This window comes from Panthera pardus, unplaced genomic scaffold, assembly GCF_024362965.1.
Source record: "Panthera pardus isolate Hobbes unplaced genomic scaffold, ASM2436296v1 HiC_scaffold_13, whole genome shotgun sequence".
NCBI lineage: Eukaryota > Metazoa > Chordata > Mammalia > Carnivora > Felidae > Panthera > Panthera pardus.
The window spans coordinates 149,771,366-149,797,695 of NW_026526688.1; the positions used below are offsets into that span (position 1 = coordinate 149,771,366).

At 32.3% G+C, this 26,330-nt stretch overlaps 1 protein-coding gene across 2 annotated transcripts in view; it reads left to right on the plus strand.

The window, feature by feature from the left end:
- The window catches only part of UBA6 (ubiquitin like modifier activating enzyme 6), a 90,858-nt gene that overhangs the window by 50,737 nt on the left and 13,791 nt on the right, over positions 1–26,330 (plus strand). For both annotated transcript variants that reach the window (XM_019468513.2, XM_019468540.2), the window contains 17 exons: positions 196–258; positions 1,001–1,077; positions 1,695–1,761; positions 8,019–8,162; positions 9,340–9,407; positions 10,523–10,601; positions 11,747–11,827; positions 16,154–16,231; positions 17,581–17,762; positions 19,273–19,378; positions 21,326–21,415; positions 21,511–21,591; positions 22,363–22,491; positions 24,063–24,114; positions 24,203–24,266; positions 25,085–25,154; positions 25,683–25,754. In XM_019468513.2, coding sequence (XP_019324058.2) covers positions 196–258; positions 1,001–1,077; positions 1,695–1,761; positions 8,019–8,162; positions 9,340–9,407; positions 10,523–10,601; positions 11,747–11,827; positions 16,154–16,231; positions 17,581–17,762; positions 19,273–19,378; positions 21,326–21,415; positions 21,511–21,591; positions 22,363–22,491; positions 24,063–24,114; positions 24,203–24,266; positions 25,085–25,154; positions 25,683–25,754 — 1,503 coding nt within the window. The remainder of the gene's footprint in view (positions 1–195; positions 259–1,000; positions 1,078–1,694; positions 1,762–8,018; positions 8,163–9,339; positions 9,408–10,522; positions 10,602–11,746; positions 11,828–16,153; positions 16,232–17,580; positions 17,763–19,272; positions 19,379–21,325; positions 21,416–21,510; positions 21,592–22,362; positions 22,492–24,062; positions 24,115–24,202; positions 24,267–25,084; positions 25,155–25,682; positions 25,755–26,330) is intronic.

Consider the following 26,330-nt stretch of genomic DNA (forward strand, 5'->3'; position numbering starts at 1 on the left):
GATTAAGTCTAGCAAGAAGACAATGGGGAATGGTAGCTCTTTTATATTTCTATTAAATCAAATTAGCCCAACCTTATTTATTTCAGACCTTGGGAGAGATGCATTGCTTTTAGTGCTCTATATTTTTTGTCAAGTAATCACTTGCTTGAAGTAATAGTTTTTGTTTCTGAAGTAATAGTTTTTGTTTCTATTAAGGAACCATTGGAGAGGCAGATAAAACATCCAAAGTGCCTTATTGTGGATTTTGGCAGACCTGAGGTAAATGAACACTTTGTAGGTTTGAGAGAGGCAGCAGAGAGGGCATGGGAATTGGTACCTTTCTGTCAGGTTTTTTTGATAAAGGTTGTATTCATATATCTAGAGTTGACTCCCAAGAATTAAAAACAGGGATTTATATCATGGAAAAATTTTAAGAACAGAAAAACATTTTACTTTTATAATATGTTAGCTTTGATAATTGAAAAACTATTTCAATAATTTTACAAAGTGATCTTACTAAAAGATTTTCTGAACCATATAGAGTTTTATATGATACATGTTTCTTCCTAAAAAACCTTGGAAGCATTTATTCTTTTGTTTTAAATCACTGAATATAATTTTATAGCAGTGAATGCATTTGTGATAAGGAAAGAATAGTATTAACAGTTTCCAAATTTATAACTTGATAAAGAAGAAGGATTAGGTGATTTTGATCTTATACAAATGTCTTGTTGGTGTTGTTTAGTTGATATTACTCTTTCATAGGAATAACCTACTAAAAACTGGTTACATCACCGGAGATTGAAACTTGGATCTGTTGCTTAAATATAGCTTATGGCCTTGAAGTCAAGTTGTTTAACTTCTCTAAGGCTTAGCTTCCTCATGTGTTAAATACAGATAATAATAGTATTAATCTAATTAATTTATTATAAGAATTAAATAATTTTTAAAGTGTTAGCACAGTGCCTGTCATATATTATGAACTCAATAACTGTTGACCAATTTTTAATGTTCCAAATAGGCACCTTTACAGATTCACACAGCTATGCTTGCCTTGGACCAGTTCCAGGAGAGCTATAGTCGCAAGCCAAATATTGGGTAATGTTCTTCATTTGAAATAACTTTTTTTCCTTATTATAAAAGCAGTATTTGGGAAATTATAATTTAAAACATTTAAACTAAATGTCGTAGTTTAGAAACTAAAGTTTAGTAACTAAAGCCCTTCATAGTTGCAACACTACTAGATACACTGAACTCTATAAACAGTTATTATGACCTGGTCTTTTTTCTGGTTGGAGTGGAGAGATCAATTCCTAAAAATGGAATTATGCTCAGTAAGAATTTTTCCATTTTGAAATCTTCAAAAGCTACTTTTTAAACTTTTTAAAATAAAAAATCTGAGAATTATTGAATTATGAATCCACTATGTAACTTTTTACTTTCTGGTCTATTAAGTCAGAAGTACTATTGCAAAAAGTATTTGCCTTGTATATTTAAAACCATTATCCTATTTATATACTATCCTTAGGTAAATGTGATTTTTAATTAATGTATTTATGAGTCCATTACCTTCAAGTCAGGGAAGCACTTCATGCTACCTGCTGGCAAAATTCCACTTTTTTTCTTACAGATTTCTTAAATTTTAGTTTTGATATGACTTACTGTTTATGGCAATTAAGAATATTGAAAGTGGGGTGCTTCATGTTGAATCCTAGGTGCCAGCAAGATTCAGAAGAGCTCTTGAAACTAGCAACGTCTATAAGTGAAACCCTAGAAGAGAAGGTGAGTATTCAAAGTTAGGACCATCAAAAAAGGTGTAACATGATAAACATTCTATATATTAATATTCTCTTACCTTTCAGATCCCAGCTTTGCTGCTTATTGACTCTGTGACAGTAGGCAAGTTACTTAAATTTGTTCTGCTTTAGTTTATAAATCTATAAAACAGGGTTATCCTGTCTCTGAGTGTTACTGTGAACAGTAAATGATTTAATTTTGTGAAGTGCTTAGAATCTTAGTATATGGCATATAGTAATTACTATTTTCTGCTCCTGCTATATTTTTAGTATTAGTATTATCTCTTCTGATTTACTTTGTTAACCCACTGAAACTCACTGTATAGCTGTAAGTTTTCCTATAAATCATCTTTTTCCATTATATATTCATATCTCTTAATTGCATTTTGCATATCATGTTTGGACATATCACCTAGAAAACGATTTTTTCATGTCATGGTGCCAGTGCCTGCTGGCCAGTAGTTTCATTTTAGCAGATATCAACGTTAGCAGTGTTTGTGCACTTAGTTGAAAATTTTACAGTTTTTGTTATGGTATAAAAATGAGGGGGAAGTGTAAAGTCTTAACATTAGTGGTTAAGAATAATATGATCTCATATTTTATGTGATTAAAACAAAGGAAATAACAAATGAACTGAAAACAGTGAGTCATTAACCACAAGTTAAAGACCTTTTATGTATGCATATTTAGTGGTTACAGAAAAGTGTGAAAAGCTAGAAATAGATTGATGAAGCCTGTGATTACAAGGAATGATATGATTAGGGATTTATCAGATTTATTGAGATAAAACTTAGATATAGAAAATTTCACCCTTTTTAGATGTACAGTTATACAAAAATTTATAGACAACTGAGCTGTGCACCATTAAAGTGTATAGTCCTATATCTACCACGATAATCAAGATCTAAAACATTTCCATAAGGCCAGAAAATTTCCTCATGCCTCTTTATAATCATCTCCCTCTCCCCCAGCCAAACCACGGCAACCAGAATATTTTTGCCTTTTTTTTAGAATGTCATGTAAATGGAATCATGCAATATGTAGCCTTTTGAGTCTAGATTTTTTTTACTAATTATAATGTATTTGAGTTTAATCCATGTTGCATGTTCATTCCTATTTATTGGTTGACTAAGTAGTCCATTGTATAAGTGTACCACAGTTTGTTTTTCCCTGTACCAGCTGGACATTTGGGTTTCCAATGTGGGCAATTATGAATAAAGCCCCTACAAACATATGCATACAGATTTTGGTGTGGACATATGTTTTTATTTTTCTTGGGTAAACACCTAGTGGTGTATTACAGAGACAAATGATAGATACAGGTTTAGTTTTATAACAGACTGCCAAATTGTTTTGCAGAGTAGCTATACCATTTTGCATTTCCACCAGAAATGTATGAGATTTTGAATGGCTCTGTATTCTCTCTATAATGGTGTATTATCTATTTGTTTGATTTTAGCCATTTTAAAGTGTGTGCATTGATATCTTGTTTTGGTTTTAATTTCCATTTCATTGATCATTATGAATTTGGTATCTTTTCATTTGCTTATTTGCCACTCATATCTCTTCTTTAACAAACTGTCCTTTTAAATCTTTGTTTTTTAATTAGGTAGGTTTTCTCATTGATTGAGTTCTTTATATATTCTGGATATCAATCCTTCATAGGATACATGTTTTGCAAATATTCTCTTCTAGTCCATGGCTCATCTTTTCATTTTATTACAATGTCTTTAAGGAGCAGAAGCTTTTAATTTTGATAAACTTCAGTGTATCATTTTTTTGGTATGTGTTTTATACCTTCTTTTAAATCTAAGGTCACAGCTTCTGTCCTGTGTTTTCTTCCAGAATTTTTACAGTTTGTGACTTCATTTTTGTATGCCATGCAAAGTATACAAGTGTAGGTCAAGTGTACACAACTGTACATTTTTAATTCATTGGACACAGTTTTATACTTTTGTGAGTTCATTTTTTCATACTTTGCCATGTATAGATCAAGATTAATTTTTTGGTATGTAGAATATCCAGTAATTCTAGCCCATTTATTGAAAAGATAATTCTTTCCTTATTCTATATTCTGGGTATTCTTTGTCAATAACTTATTGACCACATATGTGTAGGGCTGTTTCTGAACTCAATGTTTTATCTTCCATTGGTTGTTTCTGTCTTCCATTGTTTTTTGCTAATACCATCCTATCTTGATTATTGTAGCTCTGTGGTAACTCTTGAAATCAAGTTTGGTCTCTAGTATATTTCTCCAAAGGAGCTCAGAATTACGTTTTTTTCTGAGTTCTTACATGTTTTAAATATTTTTGGTAGCCTCCATACTTGAAAGGCAACTTGGCTGAATATAACATTCTAGGCCTTACTTTCTTTAGTGGTATCTTACTGTTGAGAAATAATGATGCCACCTTAATTTTTTACTCTTACAAGTAAGTCTGGCCTTTTTGCCTTGTAGTTTTGTATGTTTTTTTCACCTGTAAAGTGTATAATTTTAACTGATTGTATCTCAGAGTTGATCATTCAGTCCATTTTTCCCATATTATGAGCCCATTTTAATACATAGATTCAGATTTTCTTTTATTTTTTTCCTTTTGCGGGGAGAGGATTGGTGGTGGAATGGGTTCCTTTAGTATTTAGTTGAATTTCTGATTGGAGGTGAGGTTTTTTTGTTTGTTTTCCCACATCTCTCAAGTGTTCTTTAAGGATATAATTCACTCAATCAAATTTCCATTGCCTTGTAATTAGTTTGGAGGAGAAATTTTCATTGGCTGGAATGTTTTGATTCTAATTTTCTGTTTACTTCTTACATTACTTTTGTATAGTAAACTGTTTTTTGTCTATTTTGGGGGCAGGATAAGAGTTTTGGGTGCTTTTTCAGATTTGTACTTCTAAAACTCCTTTCCCTTAGGATACTAGAAAGGGGTTTCTTTAATGGTTGAGTTTGTTTGTTTTTGGTGGTTAGGTATTGGTGTCTTGTAGATCTCTTTGATTTCTGCCAAATCATTAATTTTCTCTCTTCTTAATTTAGCCTTCTGCGTCAAAGAATGTCACCCTCTTTCTATTTACATCATTGCCTCCCTCCCACTGAAGTTCTTTCGCCATAGCCAGTGCTGAGATCTGCCAGATTACATACGTGTTCAGTACTTTTTGCACTTAGTGCTAGGGCTTCTGTTTTCTCAGGATGATTTTGACTGTGGTTTGTCACTGTTCTCTTTTCATTCTCTTTTCTGTGGTTACACACTTCCTGCTCTCTGTGAAGGCTTATAGCAATGTGACGTCCAGAAGTAGTTTTGTTGGAGTTTGGTACTTATTTTTCTATTTACAGGTAATTTGAAGTTTATAATACTCTGTTTTCTAGTGATACTGAAACCCTGCCACTGGTTTATTTCTCTTCTGTTGGATATGTATCTGTTTTTAGAGATTGTGTAGGCAAATTTAGATTTGAGCTATTTATCCTAGGGCAACCAAAAATTCCCCAGATTTGAGTGTTTGTTTCTTTTTTTTTTTTTTTTAAATATTTATCTTAAAAATTCTTTACTTAATTTGACAATGCAAAAAATGTTCACTATGTTCATAGATTTTAACTGTTCTAAACTTGGTTTCCATAGACTTCTGGATATTATAATACAAGCAAATATCTGGAAACATGTTGAAAATATTTTAAATAAATGCTAGAAACTGTGTACCTTTGTCATATTCCGTATCTATATTATTTTCTTCAGTTAACTTCAGTCCAGTGAATGACATTTTCCATTTTAAATTCCTATTTCATAGTGAATTTAACATTTCCAAATTTGAACTCACAAACATATCTCCCCTTCTTTTTCCAGTAACTCCTCATATTTTCTAGTCTCTATCAAAATTTTTCAGAGTATCTTTGTTCAAAATTCGGAGCTACTCCCACTCATTCGGCCATCTTTGGGTTTTCTCCTCTATATCTGATTAATCATTGTGGCTGTAAAGAAGCTTTTGGAAATATTTCTAATCTTTATGTCTGCCTTCATTGTAGCTTAGGGTCCTCATACCTTACAACTTTTTCATTGAATCAGCCCCAGAACTGCTTACTCAAATTGAAATTATTCATCTCTCTACCACTCTGCTGCTGTATTATCCTACTTCTTTCATCATACGAGTTTTCTTCTCAAAAGCATCCAATGCTCCCTTTATTTTTTCTATCATGTTAAAAGTCAGCCATGGTCTTTGGTGTTCTTCATAGTCTAATCATACTCTAACATATGATCTTATTTTCTTCCTCTCATATAAAACGTGCAAATTCATTGCAGCTTTTTCAGTTTTACACACATTCCTTCTTCTTTGAGTTGCCATTTTCCCTGAACTGAATCCTTTCCACTTCAATTCTAATGCAATTCATTCTTCAACACTTAGTTCAGATTTAAAGTTTTCCATAGCCTTCTCTGCTCATTGTATCCATTATTTATCCTTTCCTACTCAGAACTTCTGCAGAACTAATATTTTATTTTTTTGACATTGTATTTTGTATAATTTATTTATTTTTTATAATTTACATCCAACTTAGCACATGGTGCAACAGTGATTTCAGGAGTAGATTCCTTAAGCCCTTACCCATTTAGCCCATCCCCCCTCCAGCAACCCTCTGTTTGTTCTCTATATTTAAAAGTCTCTTATATTTTGTCCCCCTCCCTGTTTTTATATTATTTTTGCTTCCATTCCCTTATGTTCATTCTTAATTAAAAAATAATAGAATCTTGGGAGATATTGTAACCTACTGGTAAGTTAGACTTTTAGGGCTCAGATTCTAGTTTCACTTATTAGCTATAAAATCATAAGGAAATTACTTTTTCAAACTTCAGTTTTCTAATCTATATGATAAAAATTATATTTCCTAGGATTATTTTGAAAATTACATGTGGATTTAATAGACAACTCACACTAGGTGCTCACACAAATTACCTTCTTCTCTTTGCATTCTCATCATTATTTTTAATATTATCACTGCACCAGTATCTCTGCATTCAGAAAGGGCACAGCTTAAATGAAATTATAATCAGAGTTGAGTTTAGTGCTAAATAGTTGAAAAATAATGACATATAGAACACTGAAATGGAGTGAGTGGAATAGTAAGTAGATAGTAATGTCTTTTTGTATCACAAATATCTTCGAGAATGTAATAAAAGCCTTCTATTACCCCCTAAATGCACAAGTAGTGTTATTTTACATAGGATTTCAGAGCAGTTGAGCCCTATTTGAATCTTAAGGTTAAGATTCAGGTTACTAATGTTGAAAGAACAGGAAGAGAAAGAGAAGCCAGAGGTCATGAAAAGATCTTTCTCACAAATAAGAAATTGTGCTAAAACAATAGCTCCAGAATCCAATTCTCCAATATTTCCTTTAAAATGCTAATAAACAAATCTTATTTCAAGGACAATCATTTCAGTTTTTAAGTATGATAATGAGAACTTTATGATGATTGGCTCTTAAATATGCAAAATTACCATGTTACTCTCACTTTTTTTCTAACAATGTTAGTGCCTCATTATTTTTGACTCTTCTTTCTTTTCTTTTTTTTTTTTTTTTTTTTACTACTTCAGACTCCAGCTAAAAGCTCCTTATTTTTTTATGGATCAGTTTATTTTTATTTTCATTTATTTGGGATCAAGATTTTCCCATAGTTTCCATTAGAACAGTTTTTTAAAATTCTAGATGTTTATAAATACTGACTGACATCACAGAACTGATCTTTAACAAACGCTATAAATGGTAGATGTTCCAGTTAATCTTAAATTTTGCCCTAGTGTAACATAGATTCAAAAAGCAAAAATAGGCAGTTACTGGTAAAGAGAAATACTGCTTAGGATAACTAATATGCACTTGGATCTTTTATTATGAGATTGGAACTTTTTTAGGACTTAAAATCTAGTAGGAAAATTGAGTAGCTTTTTTAGAAGTTAAGCTACAGTAATTTGATAATTCTCACAGTAAGTCATTGACATGTTGAGTATATATGTAAAAACTTGTGGGGTTTTTTTTTTTTAAGTTTATTTATTTATTTTGAAAGAGAGTATGTGTGTAATTGGGAGAGGAACAGAGAGAGAGGGAGAGAATCCCAAGTAGGCTCTCTGTGCTCTCAGCCGGCAGGCAGTGGGGTGGGGGGAGGGGGAGGTAGGTAGTGCTCAACCTGAGCCCAAAATCAAGATTTGGACGCTTAACTGACTGAGCCACCCAGGTGCCCAAGATTATTATCTTTCATGGCTTGTGTTTCAGCCGGAAGTAAATGCTGACATTGTGCATTGGCTCTCTTGGACTGCTCAAGGTTTTTTACCCCCACTTGCTGCAGCAGTAGGAGGTGTTGCTAGCCAAGAAGTATTGAAAGCCGTAACAGGAAAATTTTCTCCTTTGTGCCAGTGGGTAAGTTTTGTATTTCAATATTTTTATAGGCTTGAGATTGAATTTTCCACCCATGCAGTGAATGTTATGAATTAGAATATTAATATATTATAAAGGCAACCTCAAAATATATTTTTGATGCATTAGTTACATGTGATACACCACCAAAATTTAACTCTCTAATTGAAACTGACAAGATTATTGGTTGAGGCTATTGGAATATAACCCAAAGTTGTATTCTAGGGTTGATTTTTTTCTCATTTGTGAGTGAAGGAATGAATTTTCTACCCTTATACTTAGTTTTCCAGTATGATTAGCTTAGCATTCAAGGACTCTCAGGACTTTTAAACAGTTGGATGGAATCTTTAGGCACCAGAAATCTTCAGAATCCTTTCCTAGGTTTAAACTCCTAAAAGTAAAAGCATAGGAATGGTATAAGTTTGAGAACTATATAGGTAAAAACATCTTAAGAAGGAATAAAAAATTATGCTTTTGTTACTGAAAAGAATAATTGGCAGAGGGTATCAAAGGATACCCTTCAGGTCCTTTCCTTTTGAAACACTTTAACATTTTGGATATAACGTTTATCTTTTTTTATGTTTTAAAAAGTATCCATATAATGCTATTTTGCTGTTGAATTATTTGATTTATTTTAGTACAGAGTACAAGTTCAGTTGTAAATGTCTGGTTTAGATACATCTGTTAAGTATGTTACTAATGTAGATTCTGTCTTGTTATAATTAAGTAAATAACCATCTAACTAAGTTCAAATTTAGCCACATAAGTTACTTAAATGGAAATGAGAGTAAATTCTTTTTTTAATTAATTTCAATTTGTTGTTTTTGTTTTAATACTAAAATTGTGGCTTTCTAGGTCATTTCCTCTGTGGTATAGATTTGGAGGTGAAATTTTCCTTTTGTTTGTTGAAATTAGAATATACCATTTTTAAGATGGCTAAGTGACATGAATCAAATTATATCTTTTAACAGTTCCTTCAGGTTTAACCATTGTTTTAATGAAGTAATACAGGAATGTATACTGTATAAAAATCATATTTTTTAATGTATTAATCTGGTTTGGCATTTTTATCATTGATTTCCTTAATGACTATTAAATAACCATGGAAGAGAAAAACCAATTTTTCTAGCAATTTAAGGTTTATACATAGTAAGTTGTGTTTTTGTCTTCTACTTTAAAGTTGTACATTGAAGCAGCAGATATTGTCCAATCCCTAGACAAACCTGAACGTGAAGAATTTCTCCCACGGTAATTCTGAATTTTTTCTTTATCTTTTCTTTTTCTTTCTCTCTTTTATGTTTATTTATTTTGAGAGAGAGAGTGTGTGCGAGCCAGGGAGTGACAGAGAGAGGGAGAGGGATAGAATCCCTAGCAGGTTCCATGCTGTCAGCACAGAGCCCAAAGCAGGGTTCGATCTTTCGAATCGTGAGATTATGACCTGAGCCACAGTCAAGAGTCAGACACTTAACCAACTGAGCCACCCATATGCCCCTTTCTTTCTTTTTTTCCTAGTTGAATGTTTGTGAGAGGTAACTAGGTTAAAAGGTTTGTGCTCAAATATGCATTTGTCTTAGATGTCTTTTCTTGTAACTTATTGACTTCTACAGTCATTTTTTCCTCTACTTAGAGGTTATTTTAAGTGTCAAAAGAATGCAATATCTCTTTACCATTTTATAAATAATGAGTGTAATGTTTTAAATTGTATACCATGATAATAGTTAGCATTCAAAACACCATTCTGGAAGCACCTGGGTGGCTTAGTCGGTTAAGCGTCCTACTCTTAATTTCAACTCAGGTCGTGATCTCGTGGTTGTTGAGATAGAGCCCTGTGTCAGGGCTCTCTAAATAAATAAGTAAATAAAGTCAAAACAAAACAAAATACCATTCTGAATTTACATGGAAATAGATGCTCTCTGCAACTTTTATATTGACATCAGTCATTCTTCATCTTTTTGAGTCAAACCTCTGAGAAATAAAAGCTTATGGATTCATTCTACCCCAAATTCACATAATCCAAAGTTCTTCTTTCAATTTAAATGTGTTAACAACTCCAAAGCTCCTCCATAGACTTCTCTAGGAACCTTTATTAAAAATTCCTACCTTGGGAAACTGTCTTTTCTAGATAAACTGAAGTCACCTTTACATAAGTCATTTAAACATAGGATATTAAATCAAATGGAAAAAGAAAAAACTGATTTCTTAATGGGTTTTTTTTCCTCTTTGAAATAAGACAATTTTCCTTTAGATTGTCAGGAATTCTAGCGTATCCTATTTAAAATATACATTAAATTGGTATTAACAGTAGTGAAACTAAACAATTTTTTTATGTCTTTCTGGTTTTTGATATATATTATTTTCTGCAGAGGAGATAGATATGATGCCCTACGAGCTTGCATTGGAGACACTTTGTGTCAGAAGCTACAAAAGTTGAATATCTTCTTGGTAAGTATAAATAATGATAAGAATAATAACAGTCAAACTCCTATTGTGTACCATCAAATTAATTTATTAAAGCAAATTCGAGTCTTGAGTGAATACAATTCCTAAAGAGTAGACATTCAGTAAAAGTTTAAGACAGGAGTTTGCCAATTATGGCCCACAGGCGAAATCCTGCTGCCTATCTTTGTAAAAGGTGAAAGATTTATATGGTCTAAGAAAAATCCAGTGTACTGCTGCTGCCTATTTTTGTGAGTAAAGTTTCATTGGAACACAGCCAAGCCCATTCATTTATATATTGTTTGTGGCTTCTTTCATGTTATGATAGCAGAGGTGAGTAGTTATGACAGAAACCATATGGCCTACAAAACAGAAAATATCTGGCCCTTTACAAAAAATATTTGTCAATCCCTAGTATAAAAACAATACATTTAAAATTAAAATATGAGTGTGATAGTTTGGAAATTAAATGATTTTCTAGAAATACATTAAAAATTAGGTTTGGGGTATTTTTCCATGTTTTAAAATTTTTTCTTACTGCATGAAGGAAGATGTAGGTAAAATCTGGCTTTCTTAAATGTCTTGGTGCATTAGCAGGATATCTCTCCCTGATACAAAAAAAACTCCTTTTCTTGTCATTTATGGGTTTTTTAATTATAGTCAGTTCTAAAAATAATTCTAATTTTTAGTAATAATTTTTTAAATAATGTTTTGAATGTCAGCAACTGTTGCTAAGCTTTTACATACATATAGAAATTCTTAGAAAATCTCCATCAAATAAATTTTGAAAATTATCTGTAAATAAGAAATCTTTTTCATTAAAATGCTGCACTGATATTTTGTGGTATTTGTTTCTATCTCATAGAAATAATGAGCTCAACTGTTAGCTTTTGTTGGAGTGTCTTCTGTTTAAAGGAAGTGTAAATATTATGCTTTTCTTTACTTGATTTATATATTTTTAACTGTACCAGTTATAATAGTATCATAAATTAATTATTTTAAAGTAAAATGAGTCGCAGATGTTCAAGTTATTTTTAAAAGTATGTATATATTATAAATTGTCATTTGAAGTAAGTTTAAGATGTAATTTCTCCTTAGTTAGTAGTTTTGGTTTTATTTAATTGGTTATATTTCATTTTTCTTCTCCATAGGTAGGATGTGGAGCCATAGGCTGTGAAATGTTAAAAAATTTTGCTTTACTTGGTGTTGGCACAGGCAAAGAAAAAGGAATGGTAAGACATAAATCCTTGAGGGGCTCCTGGGTGGCTCAGTCAGTTAAGTGTCCAACTTCGGCTCATGTCATGATCTCACGGTTCTTGAGTTTGAGCCCTGCATTGGGTTCTCTGCTGTCAGTGCAGAGCCTACTTCAGATCCTCTGTCTCCCTCTCTCTCTGCCCCTCCCCCACTCTCTTTTAAAAATAAACATTTACACCAAAAGATATAAATCCTTGAGAGTTAAAATTTTATATTTCTGTTGCTGCCCATTTTTTAACTGTATTTGACTGCATAGAGCTGAAATACTCATTTCTGAGGAGAAAGACTTAGGCTAGAAATTGAAAGATTCTGATTCTAGCCTGACCACTGTTCAAAAGATATGTGACCCTATGGCAACATATTTTTAATTCTCTGTTCCTCAATTTCTTTCTCTAATACTATGAAACCGATATATGTACTAATAGCACATAATGTAATTATGAAGATCAAATGTGAAAGGGCTCTGCAAACCATAAAGCACATTAGAATTGTTACTATTTCTGTTAATATTTCTTATTAATTATTAGATAAATCTTTAAGATAGGAGAAGCTAACATTAGAAAGTGGCAGAGTTCTCAGGTATAGTTTCAATTAGTGATTATCAAAAGGAGAGGGAATAATACAAACTTCGGTGTACAATTTAAATTCTAAAGGTGATAAATGTGAGTTAATTGGGTAGCCATGTCTTATATTTAAATAAAAATATGTCACTGATTTTGTTTTGCCCTTAAGATATAAACTAGCTTCCCAGAGTAGTGATTTATCATAGTGACTAACAGTAAATAATGAAATGGCTAAAATTTGTATACTAGCTCACATTTTATAATTTATAAAACCTGGCTTAATATTCTACTTAAAAAGGGCATTTATTACTATCATAGTTATAGGCAGATGTTCTTACATATGATATTATTCCTGCTTTGCATTTCCTAAATTGTGTTTCACAAACCACTATTCTTTAAAATATATTTCTTTAAAAAAAAAATCTTGCTTACCTAAGTTTGGGAATCACCTGAATACCTTAACTCCTTGGAAATTTATAATGCATAATGCCTGTCCGCATATAAAGATCAGGAAAAGAATTACAGCATATAAAAGTCAGGAAAAGAATTGTAGTAAACAAACACACTGACTTCAGGTAACAAAAAGTAAGTTAATGTGCACGGATCTCTATCTTACTGCAAATACATAGACTTGCTGTATAAATTACTCTTTTTTTAAAGTGTTTACAGATGTAGCCAAACTAAGAACAAGGAAAGAGAAGTCCCTAGGAACCAAGAGAAATTAATTCCTGAGCTAAACCTGTGACTATTCATAAGTGTTTCAATCTTGAGTATGTCCAAAACATTAAATAGAGAAGTAACTCGTGAGAAACTGTTAACTAAAAGCACGTACCACACTGGTATATGGAATCCAACATTATATAAAAATTTATCCAAGCAGAGTCATGCCTGGGTGGCTCAGTTGGTTAAGCATCCGACTCTTGATTTTGACTCAAGTCATGATGTCATGGTTCATGAGATCAAGTCCTGCATGAGCTCTGCGCTGAGCCTCCTTGGGATTCTCTTTCCCCCTCTCTCTCTCTCTGCTCCTCTCCTGCTCATGTACACACGCTTTCTCTTTCAGTGTAAGTAGATATTTGTTTTCTAAAAAATATTTCTTAAAAAAAAAAAAAACTTTAAGCAGAGAGATGAATGCAACAAATAAGACCATTAAAATCAACAGAGCTCTGACTAAAATAAATGTAAAACTGCATCATGGTGATACCTTAACACCAAGAGTACATAGAACTGTGCAGAGAAATCAACATCCATTCAAGACAATTCACAATAAAAAAAATGACAATCCACTAGAAAAAAGGCACCACTTGGAAGAATAATCAGCCAATGAAAACAGAAGATTAGCTAAGAACTGTAGATAACAGGAGTGCTACAAATAATAGAACAAACAGGGGTGCCTGGGTGGCTCAGTTGGTTAAGCATCCAGCTCTTGATTTCAGCTCAGGTCACAATCTCACAGTTAGTGAGTTTGAATCCTGCATCAGGCTCTGTACTGACAGCGTGGAGTCTGCTTGAGATTCTCTCTCTCTCAAAAATGAATAAACTTAAAAAGATAATAATAACAGAACAAACAAATGTTAAAGTTTGAAATGACCAAAGGTGAAAAAAAAGAAAAAAGAAATAGAAACATGAGGGAGGGGGGGTGAAGCACTAAGTTTTATAAAAAGTGAGATAAGAATTTCTGTATAGTCCAGTGAACTTAAAATTCATATATAGCTAAAGTGAGAATTGATGAATAGAAGATATGCACCCAGAATGTAGTGCAGAAAGATACTTGTTTTAATGAAAGAAGATGCATTTGCATGACCCAACATAAGTATAGTAGAACTTTCAGAAAGAGTGAAGATAATGAAGAAGCAATATATTCCAAAGATAATGACAAAAGTTTCCAGAGTTAGAAACAGCTGTATTGAGATTGCAAAGGTAAACTGGTTACCAAATCAAAGGCAAAGATAAAAAAAGAGATTACCTTATAGATTTCTCATCAGCAATAAATGCACACCTACACATAAGAAAGGGTATCTTCATAATGTAAGGGAAAAGTAACCTAGATTTCTATACCCAGCTAAATTATCTTTCAAGAGAAGTAAAAATAACTGACCAGTGAAATGATGAAAGGTTATCACTTAATTGTTTCTCATTGAAAGAACTATTAGATAACATGGACAGTGCATAAAGCAAGGGTAAGTAGTGGCAGCCTTTGTCAGCCTTCTCAGATTTAAATAAGCAGTGAGGGTTTTTTTAACCTTTAATTAAAATATGGACTTTGCGGATGGGATGATTCAAAATAAGTAAAATGTTGTTCATTGATAAGGAAGGTGGAAGGGAGATTTCAAATATCCTGATTGTTCAGGAGGAAGACAGAAATTGTCATTAATTTTAGATCTTAAGTCACATGTGCATGTGAAAATTTTGGGTGTAACCACATAGAAACAAATGTTTAACTTCTGAACCAATTCAGTGAGGAATGAAGAGGATTGGAATTAAGGAAACTTAAGACAAAAAAAAAATGGAAATGGATGAAAAGTGGGGTCGGGGAGGAGGTAGGAAAAAAAGGCTTATATCAGTAATCACAATAATTATATATTGATTAAACTTATTGTTAAAAGACATTTTCTGTTTGGTGCTTTTTTTTCTTATTTAAAGGAGATACTCTGGGGCACCTGGATGGCTCGGTTGGTTGGGCATCTGACTGTATCTGACTTTGGCTCAGGTCATGATCTCACAGATCATGAATTCAAGCCCCATGTGGGACTCTGTTGTCAGCACAGAGCTGGCTTTGGATCCTCTATATCCCACACCACCTCCCTTCCCCCAGTTGTTCACGCCTGCGCACACACTCTAAAAACAAATAAATAAACTTAAAAAATAAAAGACACACTCTAACACATATAGAAATGTTGAAAACAACCCCCCAAAAAACATATATTCAGGAAATACCAGTTGAAAGAAAGTGAATGTGTTTGTGAACATCGGTCAACATCTAACATCTTAAACACGCTGGAGAGATACTGCTTCTAGTCAATTTCGTACAAATGCCAACTTAAGTGACAAACGCATTATCAGTATTTTTCTGAGTATCTTGGAGCTGCTTTTTTTCATCTTATTCCTTGGAATGTCTGCAAACTTTTTCTTAAAGGACCAGATTGCAGCTCTTCTTGACTTGTGAACCAAGGGTCTCTGTCACAACTACTCAGCTCTGCAATTATAGTGTGACAACAGCCATAGACAATACTTCAAACAAATGGCATGACAGTGTTTCAACAAAATTTATTTACAAAACCAGGCAGCCTGCCTGCACTGTAGTTTGTAGACCTCTGCTTTAGCAAGAGTTCCTTTCAAATTGGAACTTGTAAGCATTCTTTTTCAAATTTGTTGCAATTGAAAACAAGTATGTTTAGACAGAAGAAATATGTTTAACTCCTCTATGGCTAATCTATTACATGTTTCTAAAATGTGATGGTGATGTTTTAGTCTCCATTTTGTTTTGAATAATTAGAAAAAGTTTTGAATATGAATTGCCATCAGTTTCAGCTGTCTTGTTTAACATGTTCCTGTGCTAAACATTAATTATAGTTAAATATAGTATAAAAACATTAGCATTGGTAACCATTGGAATATTTGTGTTATAACTTCTACCACCTAAAATAATTAGCATAATTGTTTTAGTCTTTCTGAGAAAAGCAAAATCAATTTAAATTTTTCTCTGACATGATTTCAGCTTTTTTCTTTACTTGATACTAGGTTACAGTTACAGATCCTGACTTGATAGAAAAATCCAACTTGAATAGACAGTTCCTGTTTCGTCCTCACCACATACAGGTTTGTTGCTACTGTTTCAAATTTAAATAATCTATTGTGTTCCACAAAAAAGAGAGTTTGTTTTTTTATAAATAGAAAATGGCACTTGAACAACCTAATGTGTTTTTATTTTATTAGAATCTCTCAAATTTATCAAACAATGGGAATGACATTTGGGGAAAAATATAAAATTATTTTTTAATATAAAAATTGGGTTTTGCATTGATTTTGGATATAAGATGTAAGTTGTAAATCATGGGCAGTATGTTTTTCATTTTATAATCAAGGTGTATGTACATATGTAATCTTAGAAACTAAGCTTGCAGAGACAGATTTCCTAATTTAAGGTTTTACTAAATCACACATTTGGCACTCTTTTGGAAGGAAGGGGAGTCTTTTTTACCAAATAGGTAAAGTTTAGCACTTAGAATTTTTTGTTCTTTGATCTTGCTTGACTATTTAATTAACATCCTCTTCATTGTAAAATATTCCTGGTTTTCAGTCTTTTTCATAGAGATCAAAATATTTCAGTCAAGAAAAGAAACTTTAGGCAGTCAAGCATATTTGCTTTTTCTTTGGAAATGTTTTTGCACTTTATTTTTCAATAGCCCATTGATAATCTTGGTAAACTAAGGAATGTCATGAACAGAAAAGTAATAACTAAAACAGATGGCATAGTTAACCTAATTGCCTCACCTATCCAAATACAAAAAAAAAAAAAATTAATAAGGTCTATCAGGAACCAAAATATATGTCACAAAATTCATTTATTCTGTGCATTTTACTTACAGAAGAACTGTTAAGGTCTCTTTATTCTTATTTTACTGAGTTCTAACAAAGTTTGCAATTTGCCTACATGCTTGACAGCACTGAGAAGTAAATACATGTCAAGGGGACTCTCTTATAAAACTAAAATGTATATTATTTCTTTAATATTTCCATCCAGAAATAGTAGTATTTTTTAAATTTTAGTACCAGTGTGTTAACTTTGCATACCTCTGAGAGCTCATTTTCTGCAGTTAGGATTTCTAATATTTCAATGAATTCACTGTTGTTATTTTTTCTAGGCACATATCTAGTTTAAACCTTCATATTAGAAGGAATTGTACCTTTAATAACTGATATTTTAAGAACTCTAAAGAACAATAGCTATAAAATAGAGGTTGTTTAGATTTCCATTAGTAAATTGTTAATTATTCAAACTAATATGGATTGTTAAATGTACAATGTACAATGAATGCAATGTCCACAAACCAAAAATGAAAGCTGGTCTCATTACTTTACTCTCATGTAAAAAATGTAAGTTCTGTCATGGCCTAGCTTTTCTGTTTAAAATTTATTTCTTCTGTTTTTGTTTGTTATTTGTTTAGAAACCTAAAAGCTATACTGCTGCTGACGCAACCCTGAAAATAAATCCTCAATTAAAGATAGATGCACACTTGAACAAAGTATGTCCAGCCACTGAGGCTATTTACAATGATGAGTTCTATACTAAACAAGATATAATTATTACAGCATTAGATAATGTGGAAGCCAGGAGATATGTAGACAGGTATGTTCTTGAAATACGGATTCATAAAAATTGTCTTTTCTTTTGTTATCACTTCTTTTCCACACCTATTTATTGAAAAGTTATCCAATTTTCTGATTATTCTTTGTATTTCTATTGTAGTTCTCCTTGAATCCAAATCCTTTTTATGATTTCCCATTATACCTAGGATAAAATTCAAAATCTTTAACATGGCCTAAATGTTTTTTGTAGTGTCTGCCATTTGTCTATCACTCCAGCTTAAAATTTACCTATTTGCTGGCTCCCCTTATTCCAGCTACACATTTCCTCTTTGAGTTCTTATAAGGCATCCAACGCTTTTTCACTTGAGAGTGAGAGTACATACTCTCGTTCAGACTCAGGAAATTGTTTACCTTGTTCTAAAACTCCTGACTCCAAATCTGCCTACTTTGGTTTATTTTCACATCCTTTCAGTTTTAGCCTAAATGTCTTTATTCAAAGAGACTTTCTTTAATGACTCAATTCTGTAGATCCCCGTATGGTAATCAGCATTTGTTTTTTCCCCTTATAGTGTTTATTTTTATTGATATATTAATATTTGTTAGCTCACTAAATCATTTATTAAAGGACCATTTATTTTCCCATCACTGTATTCTCAGTGCCCAACACATTCAGTAAATAGTTGTTAAATAAGTAGATGAATGAATGACTATCATGTGTACACCTTACTAATTTTTCTTACATCTTTATATGACTCTTTAATGTTACGGCTCTAGTTGAGCAAATTTATTAAACGGAGGAAAATTTGCCAGTCTAGAGTGTAGTTAAAAGTTTATTGTCTTGGGGGCATCTGGGTGGCTCAGTCAGTTGGGCGGCTGACTACAGCTCATGTCATGATCTCAGCGTCTGTGAGTTTGAGCCGCGCATCAGGCTCTGTGCTGACAGCTCAGAGCCTGGAGCCTGCTTCCGATTCTGTGTCTCCCTCTCTCTCTGCCCTTTCCCTGCTTATTCTTGGTCTCTCTCTCTCTCTCTCTCTCTCTCTCTCTCTCTCTCTCTCTGAAAAATAATAAACATTAAAAAAAAATTTTTTTTTTAAGTTTATTGTCTTGAGCAGAGGAAGGAAGAATAAAAACTTTAAGAAATTAAAGTGTGTAGAAAATAGGTATTGTAAGTTTAAAAAAAAGGAGGTTAATATTGTTTGGGATAAAGAGAACATTGAGAAGATATAGTAAGACAGAACTTATAGTCCAAAAATAACCAAGGAAGAAATAGACATCAGCAAAGAGTTAACCTAGAGTAAAAAGAAGTTGAAGCCCAAAATCTAGTAAGAAGAGAAAGAGAAGAAATTATCAGATTGGACAACAGAATTTGTGGAAGGAGGGGGGATGGAAATGATAAATGCATTGTTTGGTGGTAATGTATCTGTTTCCTAAGATATTACGTTCACTAAGTGATCAGTGTGTAAAATGACCAACAGAAAGTAGTAAGATGTCCTCTGCTTACATTGTTATTGCTCACTTAAATGTTCGTTACCTATTATCTTTTCAAATAGCCGTTGCTTAGCAAATCTACGACCCCTCTTAGATTCTGGAACAATGGGCACTAAGGGACACACTGAAGTTATCGTACCTCATTTAACTGAATCCTATAATAGTCATGTAAGTGAACCAATTTTGCAATAAATGTCTCTTCTTTTATCTCATAATATTTATCTCATTTTTTTTCTCTTCAGTCAGAGATTTGATTTATCTTTCCTTATGTGTCCATTCCGTCAATAATTTCTATGCATATGTGCATGTGTATTTTTTAAAATACAGCTGAACTTAACCTTTTTAAATTTTCAAAATTTTGTTTCTTGTCTTTCCATTGTCTTATTGTTATATTTACTGTTTATTTCTCAGAGGTGCATGATTGCTTTTCTCACAAACTTTGAACTGGTGACCTGTCCAAAATCTTAACTGAAGACCCAATTGCTCCACAGGGGAAGCCAGTACATATATACATAAAGAGATAGAGATATAGTAATAACTTTATTTAATCTCTGCAAGTGATTTTGATATACTGCCAAAATTGAAAAACTCTGGCCTAGGAAATAATTGTAGGCTTTAGGATTTTAAAAAAGATCAACGCAGGTTGTAAAATGGAAAGCATAGTGTTTTTTTGTTTTTTTTTTAACAAGTGTAAAATCACTGTATTTAATAGGTAGGTTTGCTTTAGTAAAGTTATTAAACATTTATAAAATTTGTTTTCCCATTTACTCGTATGAAATAAAGTTTATAGTAAAAACATTATAGTAGAAAAAATTTAGAAGCTTAATTTGAAAGAAATTACATGGAGAAAATTATGAGGTCATGTTGGAAGATTTTCAAAGTAGAGAAGTCTGTAGAATTCTAAAAGTTCCCTTGATTCTGTCATTCTACCACATTTTTCCCTATATTCCACATCATTTTCTATATTCTCTGACTTAATACCCAGAAAAAACAGGTTTCTCTTCTGGCTTCCTTCTTTGGTTTATAAAACATTTTATGATATTTCATAGCTCAACAAACTAAAATATAAATCTCTAAGTAAAAAGAGACAAAGTGTGTCATTTTATAGTGGTTAAACCAAATGTACCCTGTAATAGGATGTGGGTATTTTTTCATTGGTATATTTACCTGAGACAACATAGGCATTTGCCGTTTCTTTTTTTTTTTTTTTCCTGAAAGTATTTCTTAAATTTTGATTTTTTATCTTATTTAAGTTTTCGTTTAAATTTCAGTTAGTTACCATACAGTGTAATATTCAAGTGTACAATATAGTGATTCAAAAATACCATAACAGTCCTCATCACAAGTGTACTCCTAAATCTCCATCACTTCTATTACCCATCCCCCCACCCCACCCCCTCTGGTAACCATCAGTTTGTTCTCTGTAGTTAAGAGTGTGTTTCTTGGTTTACCTCTCTCTTATTTTTTCCCCTTTGCTTGTTTGTTTTGTTTCTTAAATCCCACATATAAGTAAAATCATACAGTCTTTGTCTTTCTCTTATTTCGCTTAGCATAGTATTCTGTAGCTTCATCCATCTTGTTGTAAACAGCAAGATTTCATTCTTTCTTATTAGCTGTTTATTTAATACACACTTTCTGCAAGAAACTATACCAAGCATCAAAGACATAGGATCCCTGCTCCTAATTTTTTTTCTCCATGGAGAAACAAACACATGGTATACTGAGCACCTTTTTGAGGATTCTTGAATTACTTTTCAAAGTAGGGAATGTTGGGGAATATTGTAAAGTTTTCAATGTCACCCTGATTCTTGGAGGAAAAAAATTAATTATATATGGAAGTCTGCCTGTAAATACTACGTGGTACCAAATAAGTGCACAGATAATAAGTTATAATAGAATTCATGTTTTTTGTTACATTGCTATTGACAAATGATTAAGTGTCAAAAGAATCCACTTTTCCTCTTGTTGCCTAGGAGAAAGAAGATATAAAAATGTTGGATTCATTTTATTATTTTTTTAAAAATTTTAATGGTCTTAAAATACTCAAGTAAATTTAATCAATAAAAAATTGTTGTTGCCTTTCTTAACTATCTGTTGTCATATTTTATAAATTAGCGGGATCCCCCAGAAGAGGAAATACCATTTTGTACTCTAAAGTCCTTTCCAGCTGCTATTGAACACACTATACAGTGGGCAAGAGATAAGGTAATAAAGATCTTTTTTTCAAGAAATTTTTCTTTGAAGTGAATAGAAGATTATCCAATTTTTAACTTTTTTTCTTTTTTTCCCATACATGTAAGTTTGAAAGTTCCTTTTCCCATAAGCCTTCATTGTTCAACAAATTTTGGCAAACCTATCCATCTGCAGAAGAAGTCTTACAGGTAAAAATCAATACATTTTAATATAATCTCAACACTGTCTCAGTGTAATCTTACTTGCATATTGCCTACAAATAGTTTATTTCACCTCTTTAAATAACATCATTGTACAGAGTAAGTGCATGAAGAATCTTGACATTAGCAAGTCACAAATGACCTTTTTGTAGTTTGTATGAGCTATGTGGAATTGCCATTATTTGACCATGTTTGACCCACAAAACAATTCATATGCTTCAACCTAAAAAAGATGTCATAAAAATGATAGCTTTGTGTAATAAAGCAACTTGTTAAACTGTTTGAAAAAAACCCAACGTGAATTCTAGTGAAAATTTTGTGAATGGATGGTAGTGTTAATACTCTTATGATGAGGGCGACTTTAAAGGTATTTTCTTACTTTTCTTTATTCCTGCACTAAACAGACCAACTTTTTAGTATAAAATATTATTCATAGCACTTCTTTTGTTAGGTACATATGTAGTACTAATAACTAGCAAGACATAAGGATAACTTGTCAGATGAGAAACTCTACAGTTGAAATTTCATGTACTGTCTTTTCCCATTCCCCCTCCAAAAAAGGAGAAAAAGATGAAGAAAAAGGCAGGGACAAGGAGCTCATAGTGAAAAAATTAGTCATAAATTACATGAGCTGGTACTTCAAACTTTGGCTAATACTTCCCAGGAATGTGTGTGTGTGTGTGTGTGTGTGTGTGTGTGTGTGTGTGTGTGTGTGTTTACTTGGAAATAAAGTTATTTTGCTTTTTTTTTTCTCTCTAGAAGATACAAACTGGACACAGTTTAGAAGGCTGTTTTCAAGTTATTAAGTTGCTTAGCAGAAGACCTAGAAACTGGTCCCAATGTGTAGAATTAGCAAGATTAAAGTTTGAAAAATATTTTAACCATAAGGTAAGTATGCATTATAAAACATTAAGAAGAGATATTACCTTGGCTCATTTAATTGCTACCGAATTAATTTCACTGGACCAAAATGTCTACTTTTTCTTTCAGGAATCTTTTCAAAAAATAGTAAGTTAAGTGAAAACAAGTGCAGGGCACAGAACGGATTTCTCTTTGAGTGTTAAAAGAATACACTTAAACTCCATCCATTGGTTTTTCAGTTCTGCATTTAACTGATCCTTATCCTTCTGTGTGCAATATTGGGTTTCAGATACAGGTTCTTTTAGAAAATAAGGAATACATTTTATCAGTAGTCTAAAACAAGTTTGTTGTTCAGAATAAAGCAAGAAATTGAGAAAATAGATTCAGTCAGAAATTGTGTTGAATTTCGCCTTGCCCATCCATATTCAAAATCACATTTTATATCTGTTTGGTGTCTCTTTCCTCATTTGTAAGATGGGGATATTAAATTGGTGTGTAATTCATATGGTAGTGTGAGGATCAAATGAGTTAATACCTGCGAAGCATTTTGAGTAGAACCTAGCCCAGAAATGCTCACTATTAGCTGTTATTCCCATCCCCTATTACTTGCACTTGCTAGAATGTGTCCTGCCCTCTCTCCTGAGCCTCTCCCCGTCTTCAGGCTCATACCTATCAGAATATAAAGTAAGTTAATCTTTTTTAAAAAAGTCTTTTGATTACATTTATCCTTGCCTTTCCCTTCCTTCTTTGCTACTTAGAAAAGGGGTCTTATACTTAGTGTTGCTACTTCCTCATCCAGTTAACGTGTCTTCTTTCCCCACTCCTATTCACATTATTTTTACCATTATAATCAATGACCTCTTGTCTCAAAATCTGAAGAACTCTTTTTAGTCCTGATTATCTTTTGTACTTTTTTAAAGCTTTTTTCTGGAAAAATTCTACTGTAGAAAGTAGAAAAAATAGTATAATGTAATCTTCATGAATCTGTCACCCAGGTTTAACAAATTTTGTTAATTTTGTATCAATTTGTAGATAATCTTGTTTCATCTTTATACCTCCCCAGATGGTTTTGAAGCAAATCTCAAACATCATTTATCATTTCTAAATACAAAATGCTGTATATTTTTACCGGTTTAATTTTTATTTTAAGGATTAGCTCTTTGAAAGGAGCATAATGGTATGTAAAATATGCCGCCTTTTGTGTAAAAAGGTATAAAATACAGGTACCTGGGTAGCTCAGTCAGTTAAACGTCCGACTCCTGATCTCTGTTCAAGTCTTGATGTCAGAGTCATGAGTTCAAGTTCCAAGATGGGCTTTGTAATTAAGCCTACTTTAAAAAAAAAGGGAGTAATGTATATTCATGTTTGTTGTGTATGCAAAGAAAAAAAAAACTATATTGATTTAAAAAAAAAAAATAGCAATAGAAGTTATTCCAGGTATAGGGGGCCGTGACAAGACAATGGACAGAGGGAGTATAAGAGTGGCTGGAAACTTCACTGTATATCTTTTTGTGTGTTGAGATTTTTTTTTTTTTTTTTTTTTTTTTACCTCAGATAATGTTAAGTAATGATTTTTTTAATTGATTTTTTTTCTTTAGGCTCTTCAGCTTCTTCACTGCTTTCCTCTAGACACACGATTAAAAGATGGCAGTAAGTGTAACCAAGTGTTGAGAAGAACAATTAATATAATTTATTACGGGATAAATACAATGAAAATAATATCTGTGTCTTGTTTTAGGTTTGTTTTGGCAATCACCAAAGAGGCCTCCATCTCCAATAAAATTTGATTTAAATGAACCTTTGTAAGTATTTATATCCAGCTTTATATGCATCCTTTGTTGTAAATTTCTTGACTGAGTATAGTTTTACATGGCAGGGTGAAAACTTCAGGCTCTTTAAGTGTTAAATTAGTGCATCCCTGTTAATCTAAGAGTTAGCTCATTAGTCTGGCCAACAAAGCCAGCCACAGCCCTTCTCCCCCACATACGTGAATCTATTTATTTACATGGTAAAATAACTTCTTTATTTTTATCTTCTCTAAAGCAGATCCGAAGTGTTACCTCTTTGACTTTATCCATAAGAAAAAAAACAAGAAATGACAACAAATGTTTTCATATTATATGAAGCCAGTATTTAAAAAACTTTAGTTATATATTAAACATTGAGCCTGTTAACCTTCCTTTCAACAAGTAACTCCATTTAATCTCCTCATCTGGTGCTTATGTTAGGCTTCTAGTCACCTTATCCTGACTGCTTCTCCTGTAAAACTTACTTTTGTTTTTACCAAAGTCACTTGCTTAAGTTGAGCCTAATGTATGCTCTTTAAAACCAAATTTCTAATTTTTTTATGAATTAAATTTTCTTTCACTAGTCTAATTTTTCTACTTTTTGCCCCTCCTCTCCTGAATATTACTACTTATGAGGATAAATAGCTAATGTTTCTTATAGCTTCTGAAATGCTTTGGTCTAGACCAGGACTTCATTGCCTAACTTTTAAATATTCCTGTAACAAAAGTTCTGTGATTATTTTCTTCAGCATTTCAAAAGACTATAGTTTTTGATGAATTAAACACCTTTAAAACTGTGCATTCACACTTTGCTTTATTTTTTATTTCAAAAGGCACTTCAGTTTTCTTCTGAATGCTGCAAAACTGTATGCTGCAGTCTATTGCATTCCATTTACAGAAGAGGTAAGATAACCTTCAAGCTCTAGCAAGTGATACAAAACCAGGTAAAAATTAGATGACCTAGCAGCTAATTGCATCACCTACATTCATCTTGAACCACTTAAATATTTTTCTGCTTCCAAAGGTATGAATTCCATTTATTTATTTATTTTATTGAATCAACATTTATTGAGTATAACTTTGTGCAGGGAACTTTATAAAACAATGATGAGATAGTCTCTGACCTCAGAGCACTCAGTCTGATACAACCAGTCCCAAAATTACCTTTTTAAAATGAATGGAAAGAACTAAGATTTCAGGTTTGTTGACTAATAAGTACTTTTTCACCCATACCACCCCTGCCCCCCCAGCCTTTATGGATGATATTTCTATAGAATAAAGGTAAATGTCACAAATAGATGTGTTCTAAATAGTCAGATGATAAATTATTCAAATATTTTAGTATGATAAAGGACCTTATTAGTCCAGAATTTTTTAGAATTCAGAATTTTTAAAAATGTTTGTTGATAAAATTACTTTTTAACAAAACAGGACTTATCAGCAGATGCCCTCTTGAATATTCTTTCTGCAGTAAAGATTCAAGAATTCAAACCTTCCAACAAGGTATGTTTAGAAATTTATTCACTCAGCAAATAGTTATTGAAATTTTACTAGTGTCAAGTCCCATTCTCAACCTGGAGAATCCCATAGTAAACAAAACAAAATTCTTACTGTTATGGATGTTATATCGTCTAATGCACCAGAGGCAGACTGTTAAAAAAAAAAAATGCTATTACATAATATTACAATAGGACTTAGTGCTAAGAACCAAAAATAAAACAAGGAAAAGAAATAAAGGATGATGAAACCGGTTTCATTTTATGTGGGATAAAAGGGGAAAGCCTCTGTGATATGGTAACATTTGGGCAGAAACCTGAAGGAAGCGATAGAGTGAGCCATGCTATTACGTGTTGAAAGAATAATGCACATAAGCAGGAATAAGTTCAGAGAAAGGCCTTAAAAGATTTGAAGGCCAGGATTTTTCTGAAAGAGAATATTCAAGAAGATTGATAGACAGATATGAGAGATACTTGGGGTTATGATAAGTACTTCATGATTTATTAGGAGATAAGCCAGTGGAGGATTTTAAGCAGAGGACGCAATCTGGCTTATATTTAAAAGGCTGACTCTGCCTGTTGT